This window comes from Silene latifolia, chromosome 9, assembly GCF_048544455.1.
Source record: "Silene latifolia isolate original U9 population chromosome 9, ASM4854445v1, whole genome shotgun sequence".
Classification (NCBI taxonomy): domain Eukaryota; kingdom Viridiplantae; phylum Streptophyta; class Magnoliopsida; order Caryophyllales; family Caryophyllaceae; genus Silene; species Silene latifolia.
Window position 1 is genome coordinate 5402490 of NC_133534.1, and position 24264 is coordinate 5426753.

The 24264-nt window shown below is 42.1% G+C and overlaps 2 protein-coding genes across 2 annotated transcripts in view; both read right to left on the bottom strand.

The window, feature by feature from the left end:
- Positions 1 to 24264, bottom strand: part of LOC141598835 (F-box/FBD/LRR-repeat protein At1g13570-like) — a 280794-nt gene that overhangs the window by 223549 nt on the left and 32981 nt on the right. Inside the window, exons 3-4 of the mRNA XM_074418638.1 lie at positions 17945 to 18103; positions 17573 to 17835 (exon numbers count right to left, since the gene is read on the bottom strand). Coding sequence (XP_074274739.1) covers positions 17573 to 17835; positions 17945 to 18103 — 422 coding nt within the window. The remainder of the gene's footprint in view (positions 1 to 17572; positions 17836 to 17944; positions 18104 to 24264) is intronic.
- Positions 21504 to 24256, bottom strand: LOC141598844 (F-box/FBD/LRR-repeat protein At1g13570-like). The gene is made up of 3 exons (XM_074418652.1): positions 24114 to 24256; positions 22294 to 23254; positions 21504 to 22171 (listed from the first exon to the last, which is right to left on the bottom strand). The coding sequence occupies exons 2-3, from the start codon at positions 23047 to 23049 to the stop codon at positions 21896 to 21898; spliced, it is 1032 nt and encodes a 343-aa protein (XP_074274753.1). The 5' UTR covers positions 23050 to 23254; positions 24114 to 24256; the 3' UTR covers positions 21504 to 21895.

Sequence of the window (24264 nt, forward strand, 5' to 3'; positions counted from 1 at the left end):
TCTCAAGAAATCTTTGAATGAATTCGAGAAAGGATATGATGAAAGAGTTTGAGATGACAGATCTAGGAAAGCTGCAATATTTTCTTGGATTAGAGGTGAATCGGATGAAGAAGGTATCTCTGTGTCTCAGAGGAAGTATGCAAAAGATTTATCAAGAAATTCAGAATGGAGGATGAAATTGCAATCACACCAATGAATGCAAATGAGAAGCTGCAGAGGGAAGATGGCACTGGTAGTGCGGATGAGAAACAGATTCGGGAGCATTGTGGGTGGTCCGAACTACCTCACTCACACCAGACCAGACATTGCATACAGTGTTAGTGTGGTCTCTAGGTTTACTGCAGAGTCCAACAAAGCAAAGCATCTAGGAGCTGCAAAGAGGATTTTAAGGTACATTGCAGGAACAGTAGAGAAGGGAATCAGGTATGAAACCTCAAGATTTGGTCTGGTTGGATTCACGAGATAGTGATCAGGCGGGAAGTCTTGATGACGAGAAAGAGTACATCGGGTCTGTGTTCATGTTAGGGTCTGGTGCTATTACATGGAGTTCAAAGAAGCAGGACACAGTAGCATTGTCATCTAGTGAGGCGAGTATGTGGCGGCGGTGCGGTGGGAGGCAAGCAATCGGGCCGAGAAAGTTCTTTGTCGATTTGGAGAATGAACAAAGTAAGGCTCTTTGTGATATGGTGTGATAACAAGTCTGCTATTGCTATGACTAAGAATCCTGCATATCATGCCAGGACCAAACACATTGAGGTTCAAACATCATTTTATCGTAGGCTTAGTCGGTGAAGGAAAAATTGAGTTAAAGTTCTGTGGCACCAATGAATGAATGCGATTTGTTTACCAAAAGTTTATTCCAAGCCAAGCATCGAATTTCATGGAGAAAATTGGAGTTTGCGGTATTTGAATTAAGGGGAGGTATTGGAAATATTAATTCAATTAGTGGTCTTAGTGGGTTTACCACTTCTTAGTGGGTTTACCACAATGGTCTTAGTGGGTTTACCACTTCTTAGTGGGTTTACCACAATGGTCTTAGTGGGTTTACCACTTGTTAGTGGGTTTACCACAATGGTCTTAGTGGGTTTACCACTTGTTAGTGGCCTTAGGAAATGGTCTTAGTGGGCATTTTCTTAGACTACAATATGATGTTTGTTGCACTAGTTTGTTGCTATATAAGCCTTGTAATTTCATTAGAATCAAAGCAAGTAATTTTCTTCCTTCCTCATATTTGTTTTTCACATAAAACTCACAAAATTCACAACAGCGTGTACTACATTGAGTTTTTTTTTATTGTTTTTAGTTTGTAATTTACAAGTAATAACCGTATTATGTGTTTGTATTGCGTCATTATTAACAATTAATTACCTATTCGTCACTTGAATAATCGATTATAATTGAAGAATTTTAATGTGGTTGAAGATGGAGGCTTTCAATAGCAGAGAGAAGGGGAGAGAATTAGGTTTAAATGTTTTTTAAGTGAAGGGCAAACAAATGGAAAGTTTCGTGCAAAAAGTACTATACTGAGTAAAAAACGTACTGCGGAAATAAATTACGAAAAGCAATACCTCATAAGTATACTCCCTTCTAGTCACTCATTATCCGATTGATTATTGGACAAATCTACCCTTCTAAGAAAGTCATGATCAAATGCTTTTCAGTTGTAATGCTACCCGCTTATTGTAGATGGGTGTCAAATCTACCCTTCTAATATGTTTGCTGAATATTATTTCTATAAACAATGAAGAAAAAATATAAAATAAAATGAGTCGAATTATGTTTCTTTTTTCTTGAAAATCACTTTGAATGTGTGTAAAGAGCAATTTTATTCTTATCAAATACTTCCTTGTTCAATTACTTTGAATGTGCGTAAAGTTACTTGTCAAATGGGTCGGGACATAATACATTTCAAAAGACAGTTTCTAAATTTATTTTAATAATTAATTAATATAAAAATGATTTTTTATTAGTGTTTTAATTTAAATACTAGAAATAATAAAAATTAAGTACTATTTCAAATATAATGCGTAATATTAATATTTTAATAAATTTTTTGAACTTATTCTATTTGTGCCTTAATCAATTTATACTTTAAAAGATATAATTATGTAGCAAATGGACAGAGAGTTCAAAAACAGAGAAATACTTTGTCCTTCGAAGGCATGTCCTCCTTACCATCAAAGCAGTCAAAGGAGGAGGATCATCCTCCTTATGTGCATTTTAGTCCTTTTCCTTTTAGTGTAAGGAGGATGTCCTCTCGAAGGACACAGGTATTTTCCTAAAATGAAAACAACGTAAAAATTGGGGCAACGACAACAAATACACTTCCATTGTGCCTACTCTCCAAGAGTTTTTATGAGGATAAAAAAGGCATACAATCATTGGAAAAATACAGATAGCAGTTTCTATATAGAGCTGACAAAGATTTCATTCTATTTCTGTCATACTGGATATCTGACAAGGATTTCATGCAATTAAAGTTAGAAGTTAGAACAAAAGTACATATTTCTGAAACACCTTCAAAATCTTCTTTATTCAGCATCTATAGTACAGTACCTAAGCACAGTTGATACGATATCGGACAATCTTAGCGTCAAGGCCGGACATGGCCAGATCGACAACTTAATGACAAGTGGAACAAATTGAATGAGAATAATCAAATTACTCATCAAGTTCATTCTTAAAATAGAAAGGACAACAAATGACTGAGACGGAGGGAGTACTTGTTTTTGTTTATTGTTCCTTGTAGCGTAAGCTTATGTTCACAGAATAATAAGCTCTAAAATTAAACAGCGATTATAAGCTATAATCATTGAGCTCATACAACACGATTAAATCTTTTTTAGGCTCGCGTTTTTAAGAGGTAATCAATTCTATTCCGTTTTGAGTAGCAAATACATAAATACTCTGATGTTCAGAGAGCCTTCATCATCCCATCTTCTTCGGCAAAAAAAATACAGTTCAGCAGGCATATCAAGCGACGGAAAAAAAAAAGACTAACAAAATAATGGGAGGAATACACAGCCCCGGAGCAATTACAAGTTCAACCGGCACTGGTTATGGCCGAAATCCCAATGTTGCGTAATGAAGAAGATAGCACTCATAGCAGTATGTCGAAGTTGGTTACTTGGTTGCATACCTATAACCTATCTCTTTAGACAAACCAGCGATGCCTTTGGAGAAGCTCTCGGGAATCTCATCAGCGCTACTGACATCTTAAGTTTCGACTCAATATCACAACTACCATACTTGAAGAACATATTTTCAAGGGAAGGTGAAATGGCAAGCACATATTCAACCAATTTGAGTTCCGCACTTGTTCCTATGATACCACTGATATTGACCTTACGGAGGTGAATCAATTTGTATTTGTGATTGAAGTCAAGGTCAAGAACATGCTGCCCAACACTTCCAACTTGAACAAGCTGCAGTAAAGAGTAAATTCACGTCAGGAATTCTTTCCGATAGATGCGCGAGTAAGTTCAGAAAGAATACATATAAACACGATTTACTTACCAAAATGTCAAGCATCTTAATGTAGGGACAACATTCAATCATGGACAAAAGGTAACGGAAAACAGTGAAATCATTTAAATTTAGGAAAGTTAGACAGAGTTTGTCTAGGTGGTTGAATGTAACCGATGTAGATCTCATGTTGCCACCTGTAGCCAAGAACTTTCGCACAAAAGCAGAACAGACGTCAGGTACGTTGAAGAGCAAAATAAATTATATAGCTGAAAGTAAAACAAGGGTAGGCAGTACTATTCTTAAAAACTAGCACACCATCTTTACCTTACACATGGTACCATTAAAGTTGATGGTCTGAAGTTGACAAGAACTTGCAAGAAGATTGACGGCATCAACTGTTTCAACAGTTACAGTTTTTTCCAGCGTTCTGCACAAGAGCATTGATATGCTTTTCAGACTGCCAATGTTTCTGAAAGCTAGAGACTCACAATTGCCTCCTAATACCAAGATTTGGAGACTAGGTGCATCTATAACGACATGATCCAGACCGCTCCAGTTCTTAAGTATCAACGTTTCCAGCTTTCTACAATTTTCAATCCAACTACCAAAAACGTTTTGCTTACGAAATTCAATGCCCCACATCTCAAGGTGCTTGAGATTAGGAAAACCACTGAAATCAGTAGGTGGATGATTTAACTTGAAGCCTGTGAGCTTTAGGTGTACTAACTCGGTGCACCGAAAGATATTAGAAGTAATATCCACTTTAGCGTAATCAGCCATCTCTATCTTTCTGACTCCATTTTTTGATAGAAAAGAAATCCAACTGTTGTGATTCATACGATCATCAGATGCTTCAGGCAGAATATTAAGATAAAAGTCATGAACGGGGCCATTGTGATAAAAGAGTATATTGCTAATAATTTCACTGCGCTTTCGCGAATCATGGACACTGAAACCAAAATAATCAAAGACGAGGATCTGTAGTGATAACCAAGCGCGTCTCCATTGTTTGGACAAAACGCTTGACTGTGCAGCCATGCGAATAGGCAACTTTTCAAGGATTTTATCAATCACAATTTCCGGAACATTCCCGAAAAAATCCTTCATTGTCTTGATAAAGGCTTAGAACTGTAAAGAATATGAACAGGTTATTATTATTATTAGTGCATACAAATTGTGTGATACAAGGATACATATACTCTATATACTAACTATTACCAAGTACATCAAGGAGAAAAATATTCTAGACAATATTTACCTTAAGCTTGCTAGACTCGGAATAGCAATGGTCTATGGGCTGATATAAAGGGATAATTTTGAATAAACACCCTAAACACAAAGCATATTTTCATGAAGATGGCTAGCAAGAGCAGACGCCCCCAGGCATTGCAGTAAATAAACTTTTTAGTTTAAACTAGTTTTGATACCGGGATAACATATAAGATTACAATTTTATAGTATATTACAAAGAGGCTACTAACCGAAAATATCTTAGTTTAGTGGTTAAGATGAAAGTATGGCGGACAATAGGTCAGAGGTTCGAATCTCCCTCCTCTCTATTTTAATGCGACTAAATGCGCGCTTCATTATTAACAAAAAAAAAGAGGCCACTAAACTATAATCTTCATGCTTTACATTTCATCCCATTTCAATTTATACACTCACTTTTTCGAGTAAATCTCATGTGAGACCGCCTCACAATAAACTATCGTGAAACATGATACATAAAATACTCCGTAATACTTTTCCAGTTATTAGATGTTAAGTGGACCAAATCGAGTGTAGAGAATCAAATTGTCCATCAAAGGTATTTCTAAAATGGAAAGGTAAACAATTAACAGAGATCCCTAACATAAAATAGATAAACAAACAACTGATTAATCTTACCTTGAATAAGGCTATAAATGATGGGTCGGAATTAAAACTAACGAATAGCTTAATCTTGAAATAAAGTGCCCCTAACCCAATCTGCAACTACAAAAATCACCGGTCAGAGAGTCTACTAAATTTATAACTTCCTTCGGCCGAACTTTGAATCATTATCTACCTTTGATATTAAGGAATATTTTATTCAAAAATAAATAAATGAATGAGACGGAAAAGTGTGCATACGAGACTGTACCCAATTAAGTGTGCATGTAATGTACCAAGTAAGAAGCAAGGAGTAAACTGTAAAAGTTGAGAATTTATAGGAGTGAAAGAGCAAGAGTAAGAGTAAGGGTAGCGATTATATTTTAGCATTCAAGGAAGCATATGAGGAGACGATATGAAAAGGAATTAATACTTCGTAGTTTGGAATTTCTAGTCTTCTATGTCACCTTTCATTTTCCTTGATTAAAACGTCATTAATACCCATCGTTGCCTATTCGTATTCTGCAAAATAATTTATGGCATTTAAAAATGACGAGTAAGTCTTCTGAGATACGGTCTCTTAATAAGTTTATTGAAAGACTTTAGTGAATCGACAACTTTTCAAAGATTTTACCAGTCACAATATCCGGAACCAAAATAATAAAAAACGAGCATCTTTAGTGATAACCAAGCACGTCTCCATTGTTTGGACAACACGCTTGTTTGTGCAGCCACGCGAATCGACAACTTTTCAAGGATTTTATCAATCACCAAGCACATCTCCATTACCACTTCTCATTATATATTTTTCTTAATCTTCTTTACATAGACTCTTAGCTTGTCGAATACCCTTAAGACATACAGATGCTAGAAAAACCGCTACAATAATTGTAAAAGCTTATCCTTGATGAACTTTTAAGTCTAGCTTATATCCTCCTAAGAAGTCGATTTGACAATGTGAAGTATTCTCGGCACACTTCAGTAAAGTTTTGCGAAATTTGCTCAAAGAATCATCGCTACGATGAGTGCCATTTCCACTGATGACAAGCTGCTTCAAAACCCGGGCATTTTTTAAAAACCATGTCACAAGATTCAACGCTTTTTGATCGATTCGAACAATGCCCATATGCAACTCTAAGTGTTTCACATGTTGAACAAGCACAAATATAGCCTTTGTATGAATTGTATCCCAAACAATCTTGTACACGGCCGAAAAATGCAACGCAATAACTTCTATTTTGGGACAATACAACTTTTGTTGTCCTAATGTTGCTTTAAATATTTCCGAGGAACTCGCCCATAATTTAAGATCGGTCAAATTAGGGAAGATAATTTTGGTAGGACTATTGAAGAGCTTCGTCGTTAAACCATGACCACGGAGTTGAAGCGACTTGACTTTGGAAATCGAATTGAACGTCCGCCTCGATAAGAAGGAAGAATTAGCCCTAAAGTATAAGTGCTCTAACATTGGAGCATCAATGATAACGTCAATATCCTCAAGGACCGACGACATATCTAGAGATATACGCAATCGTTTCAAACTCTTACTCGATATTGACACCGAATAATTTTCACCCTTTGGCTTAACATTAAGTGAAAAGCTCAAGTATACAAGCGACGGGCAACTACTTAAAAGCCGTCTCAAAAATTTGTAATTAATCGAACCAAGACTAAGATCCTTAAGATTTGGAAGATTAATGGGATGTGAAACAAACCAATCACACTCATCGTCGATAAAGAATGATGACAAGTGAAGCGATACCAACGAATGAATTTGAAAAACATTAAGCGGGCAAACTCGGTCACCAAATCGACAATAATCACCAATCGAATGAATTGCAATGCGTCGGACGTTACAAGCACGTAGCCGATGAGCCCAGGAGTCTAAGGTAGACCTTACACAAGGTTGTTTATAGAGGGAAAGGTCAAGATTAATACTAAAGGCGTTGATAGAGGGTGCGGTAAATATGGTAAAAAGGTTATCAAGGATGTTCCAAAACTCGGAAATATTGTACCAGTATTTAACAGGTTTGAATGATCTGATGGTGAAATTAGTGGGGGAAATTGTGACGGTGAAGCCACGAGGAACCTTGAAGTAGGAGATTATCTTCGCGATTATGTCGTCTGGAAGGGAGCTCCATTTGTGTTGTTGTGGCATTGCTTTGTGTTTAGGGTTTCTTTCCTATGTTTTTGGTGTCAAAATGAGTCACCAGGACAATACAATACAATTAACGAGGCGCACAAGGTAATTAGCGGTTATATCATATAAGGATTTATCATATAATATATACTCGTACAAGGATTTCATAATATAATAAAAAAATTCATATATCGTCTTACAAATATTTTACCGTTTTAATGTAAGATAAGTTAATATCGTGCAAATATAATTTTAATTTTATAATTTTGAATTCGATCCTATTTTTAAATTAATTAAATTTTAATTTTTTTCTATATTACTTATAGATTTTAGGTTGATCTCATGAATTTTCTTAAAATTAATCAAGAGAATTGAGTAATTCCTTGAAATGTATTTTTTTTTGAAATATTTTAATTATTTTATATTATTTTAATAAATTTTTCTTTCGTCACGAAATAAATAATAGGGGTAATAGTGTAAGCTAGGGACAAATGATTGTACATCAGATGTAATACCCCACACTTAATGATTTTTTGAGTTTTTGTGTACTTTTTTTGAGTTCTATATAGTTTATAAATTACATTTTAGTTTTATGAAATCAAAAATCAAATTTTTCCGAGCTTATATGTAATTTGAGTTATAATATAACTTTTTGAGATTAAAGTTGTTCCGGGTATAATTCCAGAGCAGATGTTTGTTACCACTCGTAGCTAGTGGAATGATGTCCTTGCTTGAATCCTCCTTGCGGTCTCCTGAAACGATGAACAAACTGAGGGCTCGGCTTTGGCCGAGCGTACTCACTCCGACGCTCAAGTCAGTAAACTTAGAGAGAAGTTGTTGTAACTTGGCTAAGAGTGTATAGTAGAGAGATAAGCAAGATATTACCAGATGAATAGTGGTTATTAGGTCAATTTGTGGATCTTTCCCTCAATGAAGGTTGAGGAGTATTTATAGGCATTCACCTTTTGTCACGTAGTGGCCTAGTGGCCAAGTGGCTATCAGGTGAAAGGACCGTTGTACCCTCGGCCGATGGACCTGTGGCAGGCTCGCCGAGGGTCTTGGATATGAGTACGCGGATTTGTGTCCCGGCTGGCTAGTTGTCTGGCCGAGACCCAGGTGACAGGCCGATGGATTGCATCGGCTAGACTGTCTAAGTCGTTGACTTTGCTGTGGACACCCTTGACCTTGCTCAATGTGTTTGACTTGGTCAGCGGTGCAGAATATGCCCCATCAATTTGCCCCCAGCGTAGTCTATGCCGTGGTATGGGCTCCGATGTATGTTGAGCGTATATTCTGCGCAAGTATTTTTGCAAAATTTTTGGTATCGGCTTCTTCTGAAGCATCGGCGTGGTTCTTGTTAGGCCGTACCATATATCCCCCCTCCACATGGATGCGTAAAGGGTATCCGATGTGGGAAATAATGTGACGGTGGCCGAGACCAGGGCTGAGAGTGCCGGTTATTTTTGATTGCCCCCGGCCGGTGCTTCCTGGCTTGGTCGATCATGTAGCCGGCGGAGAGCAGGCGCCTAGGAATTTGTTGAGGGAGATGAACAGGCGAAGAGATGTGAATGGGCGTGTTGAGTACGCTTGGTAACTGTAGCATTGATTGACATTCAACTGTTGCAACGATTGACATTCCGTGGTTGCATGTCTGACACGTGTCTGCTTGCTGATTGGTTGACGCTTCATGGGCTGTGTCCTGATTGGTCCTTCTTCATGGGCTTTTCCCTATAAATAGGGCAATTATTCCGTGATTTTGGCCATTACTTTCATTTCCTCAAATTTTTAAAAATTCTCCCAAAATCTTCCTCTCTTTAAACTTTCAAGGGCTTTCTATTCTTCCAATCTTCGGTCTTCGATCCGGCGAGTGTTTTTCTTTGAGGTAAACAAACATTTTCTTTTATTCCGTTAATAATTTGTTGTGAGCATGTCTTCTGCTGATGCTGGACCTAGTAAACCCGCGTCGGGGGGCCCTAGGTCTCCTTCTCCTGAAGTTGATCCTCAAATTCTTGAGGAATGGGAGGACTCTGATTCTTATAGCGATTTTGGTGATGATTTCGGTGATGAAGTGGAAAGGCCTCGTCGTAATGAAGGGAGGCAGTACGTCCTGGATCACGGCGATGCCTGTAAGGTCAGTCTTGACCGTGCTTGGGCTCATAAGCTCGCCAGTTGTTCAGGCGAGGAATTTTTCGAGGGCCATTTTTTCTTCGGCAGGGGATATAAAATTGTTATCCCCGAGGAGGGTCAGGCCGTCTGTTGCCCTCCACCGGGCCACACTGGCGTGTATATGCGGCATTTGGAGTATGGGCTCCGGTTTCCGCTGAATGGGTACGTTATGGCCATTATTAGAGCCATGAACGTTGCCGTTGCACAACTGCATCCGTTGGCTATGAGGACCATAATCGGCTTTGTCTGGCTCTGTCTCTTCAAGGGAGAGGCCCCAACGGTGAATTTATTCCGCCGGCTTCACCATCTCAAACCATTTTCTGGCCGCGTCGGATGGTATAGTGTGGAGATGGAGCCGGGTTATGTTTCTGTCAACAAACTTTCTTCTTGCAAGGACTGGCAAGGCCGGTGGGTGTACGTTAAGGTGCCGGATGACTATCCGCCTACCTTTTTCAAAGACCGAGTTAACTTGCGGTGTGAGACTCAGGCGGAGCACGATAGATGGGTTTCCCGGAAGAAGCTCAAAATGGATGCTAGCAGTGTCTATCTCCAGGACGACGAGAGGCTGGCAATGAGGCTCTTTGAGGTGGACAAGAGTGGGGTGCCGAAAAGATGGATTCCTCCGACGCAGATCATCCTTCAGGATGAGCCGCTCTGCCATGTCGGCCTCATACCGGCCCTAGCACAGGGTGAGTGGGGTCGGTGTGAGGCCCATCGCCGTTCTTAATGCTCTTGCTCCTCGAATTCCGGTTTATTTCCTCTACTTAACTCTTGCTTTGTTTCTTTCGCAGACCACTTTGGAAAGGGCTTGTCTGAGGATCTTCTCCAGAGAATGGGGCTGCACAAAGATGGGACCGTTGCCAACTTGCATCCCAAGGCTCAAACCCACGACCGTAGGAGGTCGCCGGGTGATCTTATGGAGCAGCGGCTGAGGGGCTTGAGCGTGGAGGAGGCTCAAGCGAAGGTTATTAGCGGCGTTGTTCGTCGGACGCGGAAAACAGTGTCTTCGGCGGCGAGGGCGTCGACGCTGGTTCCAACTCCCACCCCCCCTTCTAAAAAGGTGGAGGTTGTTGATATTCCTTCTGAGGGGGACTCCGATGCGGAGGAATCTCCCCTTATCCGAAAGAGGAAGGAGGCAGCCTCTACCGTTGGCAAGGAAGTGCCTCCTCCGGCCAAGAAGGCGAAGCACGGTACCTACTCATTCCGTGGCTTAAATTTAGCCGAGTCATTGGGTGCTCCCCGATGACAGCTTCCGACATGTCGATATTCGTTGATACCGACGTCTTTATTAAATTTTTGTAGGCCAGCCGCAGCCGGTTTCTGCTCTCGTTGGGCAGCAGGTGGAGGGGACCTCTGCGCAGGTTGGTGATCAAGGCGTCACCGTCAACCCTTCATCCCAGAAGGCTTCCTCCTCCCAACCGCAGGTTGGGGGTCAAATTGTTACCACCGTCCCTTCGTCCCAGAAGGCTTCTGTCTCCCAGCTTATAGAGGAAGGCACGAAGCTAATTAGGGAGCTTGCAAGGTGGAACGTGGTTACCGCTGCTCGTCTCATGGAGCAGGAGAAGGCCGTGGCTCGGGCTGTTCATGAGCGTAATGCCGCTAAGCAGGTGGCTGCGTCGGCAAAGCTGGGTCTTCTCAATGAGCGAAAGCTTAGGGGAGATGCTGAGAAGGCGCTCTTGGCTGAGAGAAAACTCAGGGAGGACGCTGAAAAGGAGGTCCTCGCTGAGAGAGCGAAGGCCGAGGCTGCGGCAGCAGAAGCTGTGAAGCTGTCGGAGAAGCTTAGCTTTGTTCAGGGGCGCGCCGACCTCTTTCTTCGGCAGAGGAACGAGTTCAGGGACTTGTTTGAGGCCCAGGCGGAGGTGATCCGGAGCAAAGAGGCCATCATCAAGCAGAAGGAGGAGGACATTGAGATGCTCCAAACCGTCATGCTCCCCAACCTGTGCGCTGAGTTTCGGGACTTGGCCGAAGGAGCTGCTAGGGAAGTGATCGGGGAGCTTTACCCTCTTGATGGTTCCTTTCCGTGGGGCAAATATGACGAGCTGCTTGAGGATAAGCTCGAGGCTAAGGAGAATGCCGTGGCGGAGAGGGCCAAGGAGGCGGTGAGGGCGAAGATTGAGAAGGAGGCGGCCGCGGAGAGAGCTGCTCTTGCTGAGAAGGCTAAGGCGGCCAAGGAGGAAGCTGATAGAATGAGGGCGGCTGATGACGCCGAGGCCAAAGCTGAGACGGCTAGGAAAGCTGCTGGGTTGCCCATTGAAGAGGATGCGGCTACCGCTGCTGATGGTAAGCAGCAACAGACATAGGGCTGCTTGATGAGAACAAGTTTACAGCAGATCTGCCTCAGCTCCTCACATACTGCCATGTGCTGCTTGATGAGAACAAGTTTACAGCAGATCTGCTTCAGCTGCTCGGGAGTCAATTGTTAAACCCTTCCTCCCTGCCATCTTTTGGTGCTTCAGATGATACTTTGTAATTTTTGCTTTTCTTTCCTTGTATTTTGTACAACTTTGGTAGGTTGTGTTTCGGCTTACCCCAATGGGGACGGCCGTTGTCTGCATTCTTTCCACCTGTATCCTGTTATTATTAATAAGAGTTTTCTTCCTTTGCCTTCGGCATGCCGAGGTCTTTACCTTATTTCTTTTGAGCGTTTCAATGGTATTTAGTGTTTCCACTTTGCCTCTGGCTTGGCCGAGGTCTTTTCTCGTTTTTGTCTGAGTTGCCCTCTTTCGTCATTAATTGAGCGTCTCTTTTTGTTTCCGACTTAGCTTGGCCGTGGTGGTTTAGAGTGTGTATCTCAACTGTTTTTAACGTTTTTAAGGCATTTTGATTGTTTATCAACTGCGCTGCGGCGCGCGATCGCGGTGTACGCTTCGATAGAGATGCCGCTCTTGTCGGATGCGACGACAAAGAAGAGTCGGCGTCCGGATAGCGTGTTACGCGGCGTCTACCACTTTAAGTGATTTGAAGCGTCTACTATTTGGGGTGACCGCCACAAAGACTACATTTCTTCATGGGGACCACCGCTCTTGTCTATGACAAAGTGTGAGTGGGCGTCCGGATAGCGTGTTACGCGGCGTCTACCACTTTAAGTGATGCCAAGCGCCTACTATTTGGGGTGATCCTTGCACAGCGCTACATTTCTTCATAACGATCTGCCGCTCTTGTCGAATCGACGAGTATGAGACGGCGTCGGCTTCATAACGATCGCCGCTCTTGTCGAATCGACAGTATGAGACAGCGTCGGCTTCTTTCAACGATCGCCGCTCTTGTCGAATCGACAAAGTATGAGACGGCGTCGGCTTCTTTCAACGACTGCCGCTCTTGTCGAATCGACAGTATGAGACGGCGTCGGCTTCATAACGACTGCCGCTCTTGTCGAATCGACAGTATGAGACGGCGTCGGCTTCTTTCAACGACTGCCGCTCTTGTCGAATCGACAGTATGAGACGGCGTCGGCTTCATAACGACTGCCGCTCTTGTCGAATCGACAGTATGAGACGGCGTCGGCTTCATAACGACTGCCGCTCTTGTCGAATCGACAGTATGAGACGGCGTCGGCTTCTTTCAACGACTGCCGCTCTTGTCGAATCGACAGATGAGACGGCGTCGGCTTCTTTCAACGATCGCGCTCTTGTCGAATCGACAGATGAGACGGCGTCGGCTTCATAACGATGTGCCGCTCTTGTCGAATCGACAGTATGAGACGGCGTCGGCTTCTTTCAACGACCGCCGCTCTTGTCGAATCGACAAGATGAGACGGCGTCGGCTTCATAACGGCCGCTCTTGTCGAATCGACAAAGTATGAGAGGCGTCGGCTTCCATAACGATGCCGCTCTTGTCGAATCGACAGTATGAGGGCGTCGGCTTCTTTCAACGATGCCGCTCTTGTCGAATCGACAGATGAGACGGCGTCGGCTTCTTTCAACGATCGCCGCTCTTGTCGAATCGATCGAGACGGCGTCGGCTTCATAACGACTGCCGCTCTTGTCGAATCGACAGTATGAGACGGCGTCGGCTTCTTTCAACGACTGCCGCTCTTGTCGAATCAACAGTATGAGACGGCGTCGGCTTCTTGATGGCGTCTAGCCTGAAAAAGAATGAACATTTTGATGAAAGACTTGGTCGTTTTTACATTCGATATTGACATGCGTCGGGGTGCCCACAGCTGTTTTGGGCACCTCCGGCGCTATACAAGGTCTATCAATTTCCTAATGCCTCTTTAGAGGCACTCTTCCCCCGTCAGCCGTCGGTTGCATCCATAAGGTCGCCCTTTGGTTGTGAGGATGAGCTTTTCCCTTTCTCCGACTGCTTTGCCACTTTGAGGGATTGCATGTTGCATCCTCTGGCAGATATCTGGATGTTGACCACCTCGTCCTTCTCGTCTTTGGAGACGAGCTTATGCGCTTCCCCCCGGTCCGAGACATACATTAGTGTCGGGGCCGGATGGACATCACTGCGTCGGCATCGCTCGAGTAACTCGGCCTATCGGGCGTTGTAGGCGGATGAGCCGTTGATGACGACGAACTCGGCTAGGACATTCTTGGCCGCATTCCCTTCGCCGAACATCACCGGAGTCGATTGAACCTGGGGTACCAGGCCAGCCGGAGAAGTCAGTATAGTGGATGGATGCAGGGGCTCAAGTCCTTGAGTCTAAGGCCGAGGCTGTGAAAGCACTCCTTAAACATGATGTTCGTGTAGGCGCCTGTGTCAATCAGACACCTCTTTACCAGGTGGTTGGATATGTCCAAGTTGACTACCCGGGTCGCCATTGTGAGGGGCGATGATTCCTCGTAGTTTTTCCCTCCAATAGTCATATCGGGAATGCCGGAGGCGGGGGGTCGTTGTGTTGGGCACAAAGTTGATGGCCCGACACTGGCTCGTTCAGTGCCGTTTGTGCCGTGAGCCGACCCACCGTTCTCGTTACCTCCGATGACTACGTGGATGACTCCTATCCGTTGAAAAACGGATTTCTTATCGAGCCACCTGGCGTCGGTCTTGGCCTTTGGCCACATACTTGTCGAGGCACCCCTTTCGGATTAGCTCTTCAATGGCATTCTTCAAAGTGCGGCGGTTGTCGATGAGGTGGCCGGCGCAACCGTGGTACTCGCAGTACTGGTTTGCGTCACCGTCTCCTTTTGGCTTGGGAGGCCGCTCCCACTTCTGGCCCTCGGTTCTGCTCAGGGCGAAAACCTCGGCGGCCGATGTGACCAGAGGGGTTTTATCGTGGTAATGCCTTTGGTAAAACATTCCCGAACTCCCCCCGGCGCCCGCCTTGTCCTGCTTCCTGGCGGATCTATCAGACCGTGACCTGTTATTGTCACGGCGTTTCTCATCAGACCGCGACCTGTTAGTGTCGCGGCGTCTCTCATCCATTTTGTCATCCCGCGGATTTTCTTCTCTCGAGGTCTCGGCCTCGCTGGGGCCTACCCAGTCTTGTGGTAATCCTCCACCTTGATGGCCTGGTCGGCCATCTTCCGGGCGGCGTCCATGCCCTGGCCCCGTGCTTGATGAGCTCGTCTTTTAGGTTTCCCTTTGGGAGGCCCTTCATTAGTGCGAACGCCGCCGATTCGGGGTTGATCTCCGAACTGCACTGTCTTCGAACCTCTTCACATAGCCTCGTAGGGATTCGCCCTCCTCCTGTTTGATAGTTAGGAGGTCTGATGTCTCCATGGCCCTCCTTTTGTTACAAGAGTACTGGGCCAAGAAGGCGTCCTTTAGGTCGGCGAAACAGTATATTGAGCCGTCGGGAAGCCCTTTGTACCAACTCTGAGCCATCCCATGCAGAGTCGTCGGGAAGACCCGGCACCAGACCTCATCGGGCTGCTCCCATACCGACATGTGAGACTCAAAGGCCTCGGCGTGGTCGGTTGGGTCACTATCTCCTTTGTATGTGAGCGCCGGCAACTTCAGCTTGGGTGGCACGGCGGTATCTAGGACATAGTCACTGAGGGGCTGTTTGACCACGTGTCGGATGATACGCGGCGACCGACTCCTCGCATTCCTAGTCCGGCTTCTCTCCTCGTAGCGGAAAGGACTCCTTCTCCGACTTGGGCTTCTTCTCCGACTTGGGCTTCTTCTCCGACTCTCCTGAGTCGGGCTTCGCTGGTTCCCCCGGGGTGTGCCTCGTCGATGCTGCGGCGACGCTGTCCTCTCCCGAGTGCGAGAAGGACTTATGTTTACCACGACCACCTTGGGCTCCTCCGGCGTCTTGATAGGGTCTGCTTCTCCCAGTGCTCCGTTCAAGTTTCTTGGAGTCACGTTCTGGGCCCTGGTTTCTTGGACGGTTTCCGCCGCTCTTGTCGGCGTGACAGCTTGAGTTGGCGTACTCCCAATTAGGTCCAGGAGTGTCTTCAGTTTTGCTACGTCAACCACCTGTCCCATAATGGTGACCTGGTTGACGGGCGGCGGTGTGTCCGGTGTTATCGGCATTCCGAATTCCGGTTGGATTACTCCGCCGGTGGAGGGTTGCAAAACTCCAGAATGGTGAAATGTATCATCCTGGTGTAGCTCGGTTTCGTCGGTTACGACTACTTGTTGTTTTGACATCTTCTTAGCTTTTGGGGTGGGTTTTTCTTGTGTTTTTGTTTTTGTTGTTTGGGAATGAATGTGACTAGCTTTTAGTGTGCTCTTCCCACAGACGGCGCCAATTGTTCCGGGTATAATTCCAGAGCAGATGTTTGTTACCACTCGTAGCTAGTGGAATGATGTCCTTGCTTGAATCCTCCTTGCGGTCTCCTGAAACGATGAACAAACTGAGGGCTCGGCTTTGGCCGAGCGTACTCACTCCGACGCTCAAGTCAGTAAACTTAGAGAGAAGTTGTTGTAACTTGGCTAAGAGTGTATAGTAGAGAGATAAGCAAGATATTACCAGATGAATAGTGGTTATTAGGTCAATTTGTGGATCTTTCCCTCAATGAAGGTTGAGGAGTATTTATAGGCATTCACCTTTTGTCACGTAGTGGCCTAGTGGCCAAGTGGCTATCAGGTGAAAGGACCGTTGTACCCTCGGCCGATGGACCTGTGGCAGGCTCGCCGAGGGTCTTGGATATGAGTACGCGGATTTGTGTCCCGGCTGGCTAGTTGTCTGGCCGAGACCCAGGTGACAGGCCGATGGATTGCATCGGCTAGACTGTCTAAGTCGTTGACTTTGCTGTGGACACCCTTGACCTTGCTCAATGTGTTTGACTTGGTCAGCGGTGCAGAATATGCCCCATCAAAAGTTTAAGTAAATAAACTCAAAAACTTTATAATAAAACTCAAAATTTTTAGATTAAAACTCAAAAACTTTATTTAATGCTCAAAAACTATATATCTGATGTAATACATTAGATGTATAATCCACATACTGGTGTAAGCTAGAGACTCAGAATCGCCACTCAATATTAAAGTTTGGAGAGTAGGTGCATCTATTTGTGATTACAATATGATCCATGAGAAATACTTCCGTCCTCCTGGAGGACGTCCTCCTTACACACACATGAGGATTTTACAATATTTAATTGTGTGTGTGGTCCTCCTCATGTGTGTAGGGAGGACGTCCTCCGAGAGGACGGAAGAATTTTCCATGATCCATACCGCTCCACTTGACAAGTTTCAACGTTTCAAGCATTCTGCAATTTCCAATCAAACTAGAAAAACTGCTTTGCTTGATAAACTTAACTTCCGCCAGCACAAGGTGCTTTAGATTAGGAAAAGTAGGTGGAGGATTTAAAATATAGGCACTGAGTTCAAGGTGTACTAACTCGTTGCACCAGAAGATATAAGAACTAATATACAATCTGTATTAAGATAACTATTCCTAATTACAATCTTTCGAACTCCGTTTTTAGATAGAAAAGATATCCACTGGCTGAGACTCGTACCGTCCCAAACTGCATCACACGGAATAAAAAGATGGAAGTCATGAACTTCCGCTCCCCAAAACTCAATATCAAAGTTGAGTTTCTTTAGTGACAAACAAGCGATGCCTTTGTTGATGCTCTTGGAAATCTCATCAGCGCTTTTGACATCTTTAGTTCTGACTCAATACCAACATTACCAAACTCGAAAAACATATTTTCGAGGACAACAGAAATGACAAGCAGGTATTCAACCAATTTGAGTTCTGCACATGATCCTCTGATACCCTTAATACTGATCTCAAGGAGGTGATTCAATTTGTAGTTGTAATTGTAGTCAAGTATGTGTGGGCCAACATTTTCACCTGGAATAACCTGCAGTAAGAAATAAATCTGAGTAAGAAGAACAAAATAAATATATTGACAGATGTGAGATGCACGAGTAAGCTCATAGAAAGAATTCATATAAACCCGATTTACTTACTGAAATGTCGAGCTTCTTGATGTAAGGACAACATTCAATTATGGCCAAAAGGTAACTGAAAACACCATAATCACTCAAATCCAGATAAGTTAGACAAAGTTTGTCTAGGTGGTGGAATGTGTTCTGAGGAGATCTTATGATGCCACCTGCAGCCAAGAACTTATACGAACAAGCAGAAGAAATATCAGGTTGAAGTCATGAACCGGACCATTATGATGGAGAAGTATACTGAATTTTTTTCTTAAATGGGGTTCTAACCCAAACTAATTACAAAAATGGGGTCCGTTTCAAAATATTTACAAACAATGGGTCCACGTCACCATGGATCCCATTTTCAGATTTATTTTTTTGTAACTGACATCTCGCTGTTTCACATAGCGAGTAGTTCTATAGCACAAAAAAAAAAGAAAAGAGCTGTAGACTGTAGTCCTCTTTGTCCAGGCTGCTCATAGCTTACATGCCTCTTCTTCCCTTCTCTTTATCTCCATCAACTCACATTTTTTTTTTGAGGGGATCAACTCACATTTTCCTTACATACAACTCATTCCTTCCTCTTTATCTTACATACTACTCCAAAGCACAATTGAGCGACACAACCGATATTCTTCTAAAGCTTTATCAAAACGGTTCAAGATGCATCGTGCAGAGAGTACTCTGGACACTATATTCAGCAAATAAGTGACCTTAGGATTCAACTTTCCTGACAAAGTTTCTTTGGTGAAAAAATTGTTCGTAACCATCATCAATCTCAAGTAGACCAAGTTACCGAAATCGCAAAAGTAGTTATGTACGGCGATATTGCGGGCTTTTTTCTTTGCAAACTACGAGGATAAGCATTCCAAAAAAGATGTGCATATGACAAGGGAAGTGAGACGAAGAGAATAGTGGTGGTAGTATGTGGTTTGTTAGTCGGAGCAAGGAGAACGAAGATGAAGAAGGCGGCATGTCAAGCAGCAACAACATACACAAACCTCTCGCTATATGAAATGGCGATAAGTTTCTGAAATTAAAAAAAAAAATACTTCTCGCTGAATCATTTGTCGAGAAGTTCAAAAACCTGCAAAAAAAAAAGTGAGGTGCTGACGTGGACCCATTTCGTGTAAATAGTTTGAAATGAGCTCCATTTTTGTAAATATTTTGGTTTCGAACGCCATTTAAGAAAAAAATTCAAGTATACTGCTAATAATGAGGCAGCATTCTCGCCAATTAGAAGTCTCACCATTATATCCATGCTCCTCGTAGAAATCATCATCAAAGATAAGGCTCTTTAATGATAACCAAGCACATCTCCATTGTTTGGACAACACGCTTGTCTGGGCAGCCATATGAATCGGTAACTTTTCAAGGATTTTATCGACGACAATATCCGGAACATTCCCGAAAAAATCCTCCATTGTTTTTGAAAGAGTTAGAACAAGCTATGGACTGATATGAACGGATACTAGTCAATGTTCTTGACAGAATTTTGAGTCAACTGCCTAAAACACAAAGCATATCTTCAATTCACTGTTTACAAAATAAAAATGAGAGTCTGATTATCATGAAGATCAGTGACAGAATATAAAAAAAGGGACAAAAAGGATTTGGAATAAGTACAAGTACGTGTTATAAGAGAGGCCTTGCAATAAAATTATCATGACACGATTGCATAGTAGTACTGTACACTAGTACAAAATTAATAAGAAATTCAAAGAATCGATAATATCCGTCTTCAATGAGAATTTGTGGTATGACATACATATGCTAGAAAAACAGCTACAATAATTGTAAAAGCTTATCCTTGATGAACTTTTAAGTCTAGCTTATATCCTCCTAAGAAGTCAATTTGACAATGTGAAGTATTCTCAGCACACTTCAGTAAAGTTTTGCGAAATTTGCTCAAAGAATCATCGCTACGACGAGTGCCATTTCCACTGATGACAAGCTTCTTCAAAACCCGGGCATTTTTTAAAAACCATGTCACAAGATTCAACGCTTTTTGATCGATTCGAACAATGCCCATATCCAACTCTAAGTGTTTCACATGTTGAACAAGCACAAATATAGCCTTTGTATGAATTGTATCCCAAACAATCTTGTACACGGCCGAAAAATGCAACGCAATAACTTCTATTTTGGGACAATACAACTTTTGTTGTCCTAATGTTGCTTTAAATATTTCCGAGGAACTCGCCCATAATTTAAGATCGGTCAAATTAGGGAAGATTATTTTGGTAGGACTATTGAAGAGCTTCGTCGTTAAACCATGACCACGGAGTTGAAGCGACTTGACTTTGGAAATCGAATTGAACGACCGCCATGATAAAAAGGAAGAATTAGCCCTCAAGTATAAGTGCTCTAACATTGGAGCATCAACCACAATGTCAATGTCCTCAAGGACCGACGACATATCTAGAGATATACGTAATCGTTTCAAACTCTTACTCGATATTGACACCGAATAATTTTCACCCTTTGGCTTAACATTAAGTGAAAAGCTCAAGTATACAAGCGACGGGCAACTACTTAAAATCCGTCTCAAAAATTTGTAATTAATCGAACCAAGACTAAGATCCTTAAGATTTGGAAGATTAATGGGATGTGAAACAAACCTATCACACACATCGTCATCGTCGATAAAGAATGATGACAAGTGAAGTGATACCAACGAGTGAATTTGAAAAACATTAAGCGGGCAAACTCGGTCACCAATCGAATGAATTGCAATGCGTCGGGCGTTACAAACACGTAGCCGATGAGCCCAGGAGTCTAAGGTAGACCTTACACAAGGTTGTTTATAGAGGGAAAGGTCAAGATTAATACTAAAGGTTCCTCAACATGTTGATTCTGTACTGCTGTGTGTCTTAAATGGAAACCGTAGACAACCTTCTCTATAATTTGATACTCTCAAGTGGAGTAGCTTTACGTATTGGCCTTTGAGGAACTCTTAATAAATTAAAATCGAATTGGTAGTCATGTTTTTGTAACTTGTATCTTCCTGGAATTGCCACAATATTTAGTATGTCGAAAACATAAACTTTTCGTAACATGATACTAAAATATTTACATTTGTTAAAAATTATTTGACAAAACTGTATTTTCAACCGAAAAAACAAAAACAAAACAAAAACAAACCTCAATTGATAGGAAAGGATGTGTACTCTTCTTAGTTCTACGAGACATCAGTAATAAGCAGATTATTTAAAGCAGAGAGGTTGAGGAATATGAAATGGGCCGTGTGATATAAATGATTCATATTGAAAATTGATACTTCTAGGGAAATATAAGCATAGTTTACGAGTAAGTCTCACGTAAAACGATTTTACAATATAAGAGTTGTTGTATTGGAAATTGACGTTCTCCATTAATTGGCAATTAAAGCATAAATGACTTCATGCTTTCCCTTTCATAAATGAGCAGTTATTACGAGTATTTATTAATCCCGTATATCAGGTAAGCCATCAGAGAGTGACAAGTTTGAAGTCTACAAAGCATGGACTCAGGTAATAAATATTCAAGATTGCTCTTGGTGAGACTTGAACCTGGGTCGGCTGAGAATTTCATTTCACCCAGATTTTAATTTCAGCTAGACTACTGACTAGTTGGAAAACGCCACAAAACAACCAACAGACACTGATTATGGCCTAACGATGCTTAATAACGCTAAGGTAACAGTCACAGCAGTATGGCAAGGTAGGCTTCGTAAACCATACCTATATCTTCAGACAAACAAGAGACGCTTTTGCAGATGCTCTTGGGAATCTCATCAGCGATTGTGACATATTAAGTTGTGACTCAATACCAATATAACCAGACTTGAAGAACAGATTTTTGAGTACCGGTGAAACTGCAAACAGGTATTCCACCAATTTGAGTTCCGCACTTGTTCCTGTGATTCCCGTAATATTGACCTCAAGGAGGTGATCCAGTTTGTTGCTGTAATTGTAGTCAAGCGTGTCCTGGCCAACATTTTCACCTGGAAAAACCTGTAGTAAAAAGTAAATTCCAGTTAGAATGGAGGGAAGGGAGTCTACAGTACAGATGTTTGAGTAAGATCAGAACTAATTCATATAAACCTGATTTACTTACTGCAATATCGAGGTTTTTGATGTAGGGACAACATTCGATCATGTACAAAAGATAACGGGAAACACCGAAATCACTCAGATTCAGATTACTTAAACAAAGTTCGTGTAGGTGAATGAATGTGACCGGAGGAGGTCTTATGATGCCACCTGCAGCCAAGAACTTACCCACAAAAGCAAACATGATGTCAGGTTGAGGAACAAATAAATTAGAGAATGAACAGCTGAAAGCCTGAAAGTAAAACAGACAAAAGAACAGATTTTCTAAAAAACTCGCACACTAACCAAGTGACCATCAAACTCGATAGACTGAAGTTGACAAGAACTTGCAGGATTGACTGCATCAACTGTTTCTACTCGTAGTTTTTTCGGCAATATCTTCAAGCACAATGATATACTTTTAAGACTGCGAACATTTCTGAAAGCTAGAGACTCAAAATCGCCACTCAATATTAAGGTTTGGAGACTGGGTGTATCTATTACAATATGATCCATCCCGCTCCAATTCACAAGCTTCAACGTTTCAAGCATTCTGCAATTTTCAATCAAACTACAAAAAATGCTTTGCTTGATAAAAATAACATCCTCCAGCAGAAGGCGCTTAAGATAAGGAAAGCCAATGAAATCAGTAGGTGGAGGATTTAATTTGAAGGAACTGAGTTCAAGGTGTACTAACTCGCTACACCGGAAGATGTAAGTAGTAATATCCATTTTAACATACTGATTTCTAATTACGACCTTTCTGACCCCGTTTTTAGATAAAAAAGATATCCAATGCCTATAATCCCTACGATCCTTACATGCCTCAAACGGCATATAAAGATCTAAGTCATGAACAGGACCAATGTGACAGAAGAGTATATCGCTAATAATTTGGCAGCCTTTTCGCCAAACCAAACTCTCATCCGTATTTGTTTGCCAAATGAAACTCTCATCAATATTTTTTTGCTCCTCCCAGAAATCAGCATCAAAGTTGAGTTTCTTTAGCGACAACCAAGCATGTCTCCATTGTTTGGACAACACGCTTGTCCGTGCAGCCATGCGAATAGGCAAGCTTTCAAGGATTTATCAATCACAATATCCGGAGCATTGCTGAAAAAATGCACCATGTTTTTAGCAGACTTGGATCAAGCCATGGACTGCTATAAAGGGATAAAATCTAAGTTTCCTGTCTTCAAAGTTTTCAAGGGATTTTGAACCAACACCCTAAACGCAAACCATATTTCGACCCCGGACACTGATTCTCCTGGACCCAAAAAAAATCATAAATACATACGGTTAATATTGAGCACAACTGTACAAGGCTACTGAGCCAACCGACAAATTGGAACAATAAGTCGATAACTAATACTCCCTCCGTCCCGGTCAATTGTTGTCTTTTGGTTTTGGCACAAAGACCAAGGAAAGAGGAAGGGCCCGTTATAAGATGACAAGTGGCCCAAATTGGGTGTGAAGGATGAAATTGTTAATCAAATGCAATCCTAAAATAGAAAGGACAATAATTGACCGAGACCCTAAATAGAATAGGACAACAAATGGCCGGGACGGAGGGAGTACGTGCCAGCGAATCACAGATCAATGAAATCAAGCAATACACAGTCAACATGTACAATTGAACATGTTACAGAGACACTACATGAATGAAGATCTCCAGACACATGTTCCTTGTTTCCATCAATCTCTAGTTCCTCAAAATTAGTCACTACCATCATTTTATTTAGATTCGGAACGTCGAATTATTCTAATAAATGTTGATTCATAGAAAAAAAAACCCCAAATAACAAAACAGTTCAGTGAATATTCTTGAGATTAACCAACAAAATCAATTAATTGTGTTGCTATCACCAAAAATCTACTAAAAAGAGACATCCACAAGAACAATATAATTAAGGTTTCAATTCTAAGTTAAACGGCACTCACAATCAATTTAAATACGATACAAATAAAACGAGGGTCAAAAGCAAAACCTAACTATTGGAAATTTTTTACAATGGGCCAGCAGTTCTGGAATTGAATTCAAACATCAAGAACTAGGGTTCAACATCCTTAAAAATACCCAAATTAAAATGTAAAAAATTGCAGTGACTGAGAGAAGTTGAACTTACGAATAAGGTAGACCTGACGCCTTAGTTCGGAATGACCCGAATAAAATGGGCAACACCCGTTCTATATACACAATAAATTGGTTTCTAAGAAAGTTCAAAATTATTTACTTCCTCCTCCGTCCCGTTATTTATTTACCATTTTCATTTTAAG

Coding starts and splice junctions, on each gene's coding strand:
- LOC141598844 (XM_074418652.1), bottom strand. CDS start 23,049: ATGGCTGCACGGACAAGCGTGTTGTCCAAACAATGGAGACATGCTTGG. Junction 22,172..22,293: donor TCGAGTTTGATGGTCACTTG/GTTAGTGTGCGA, acceptor TTTGTGGGTAAG/TTCTTGGCTGCAGGTGGCAT.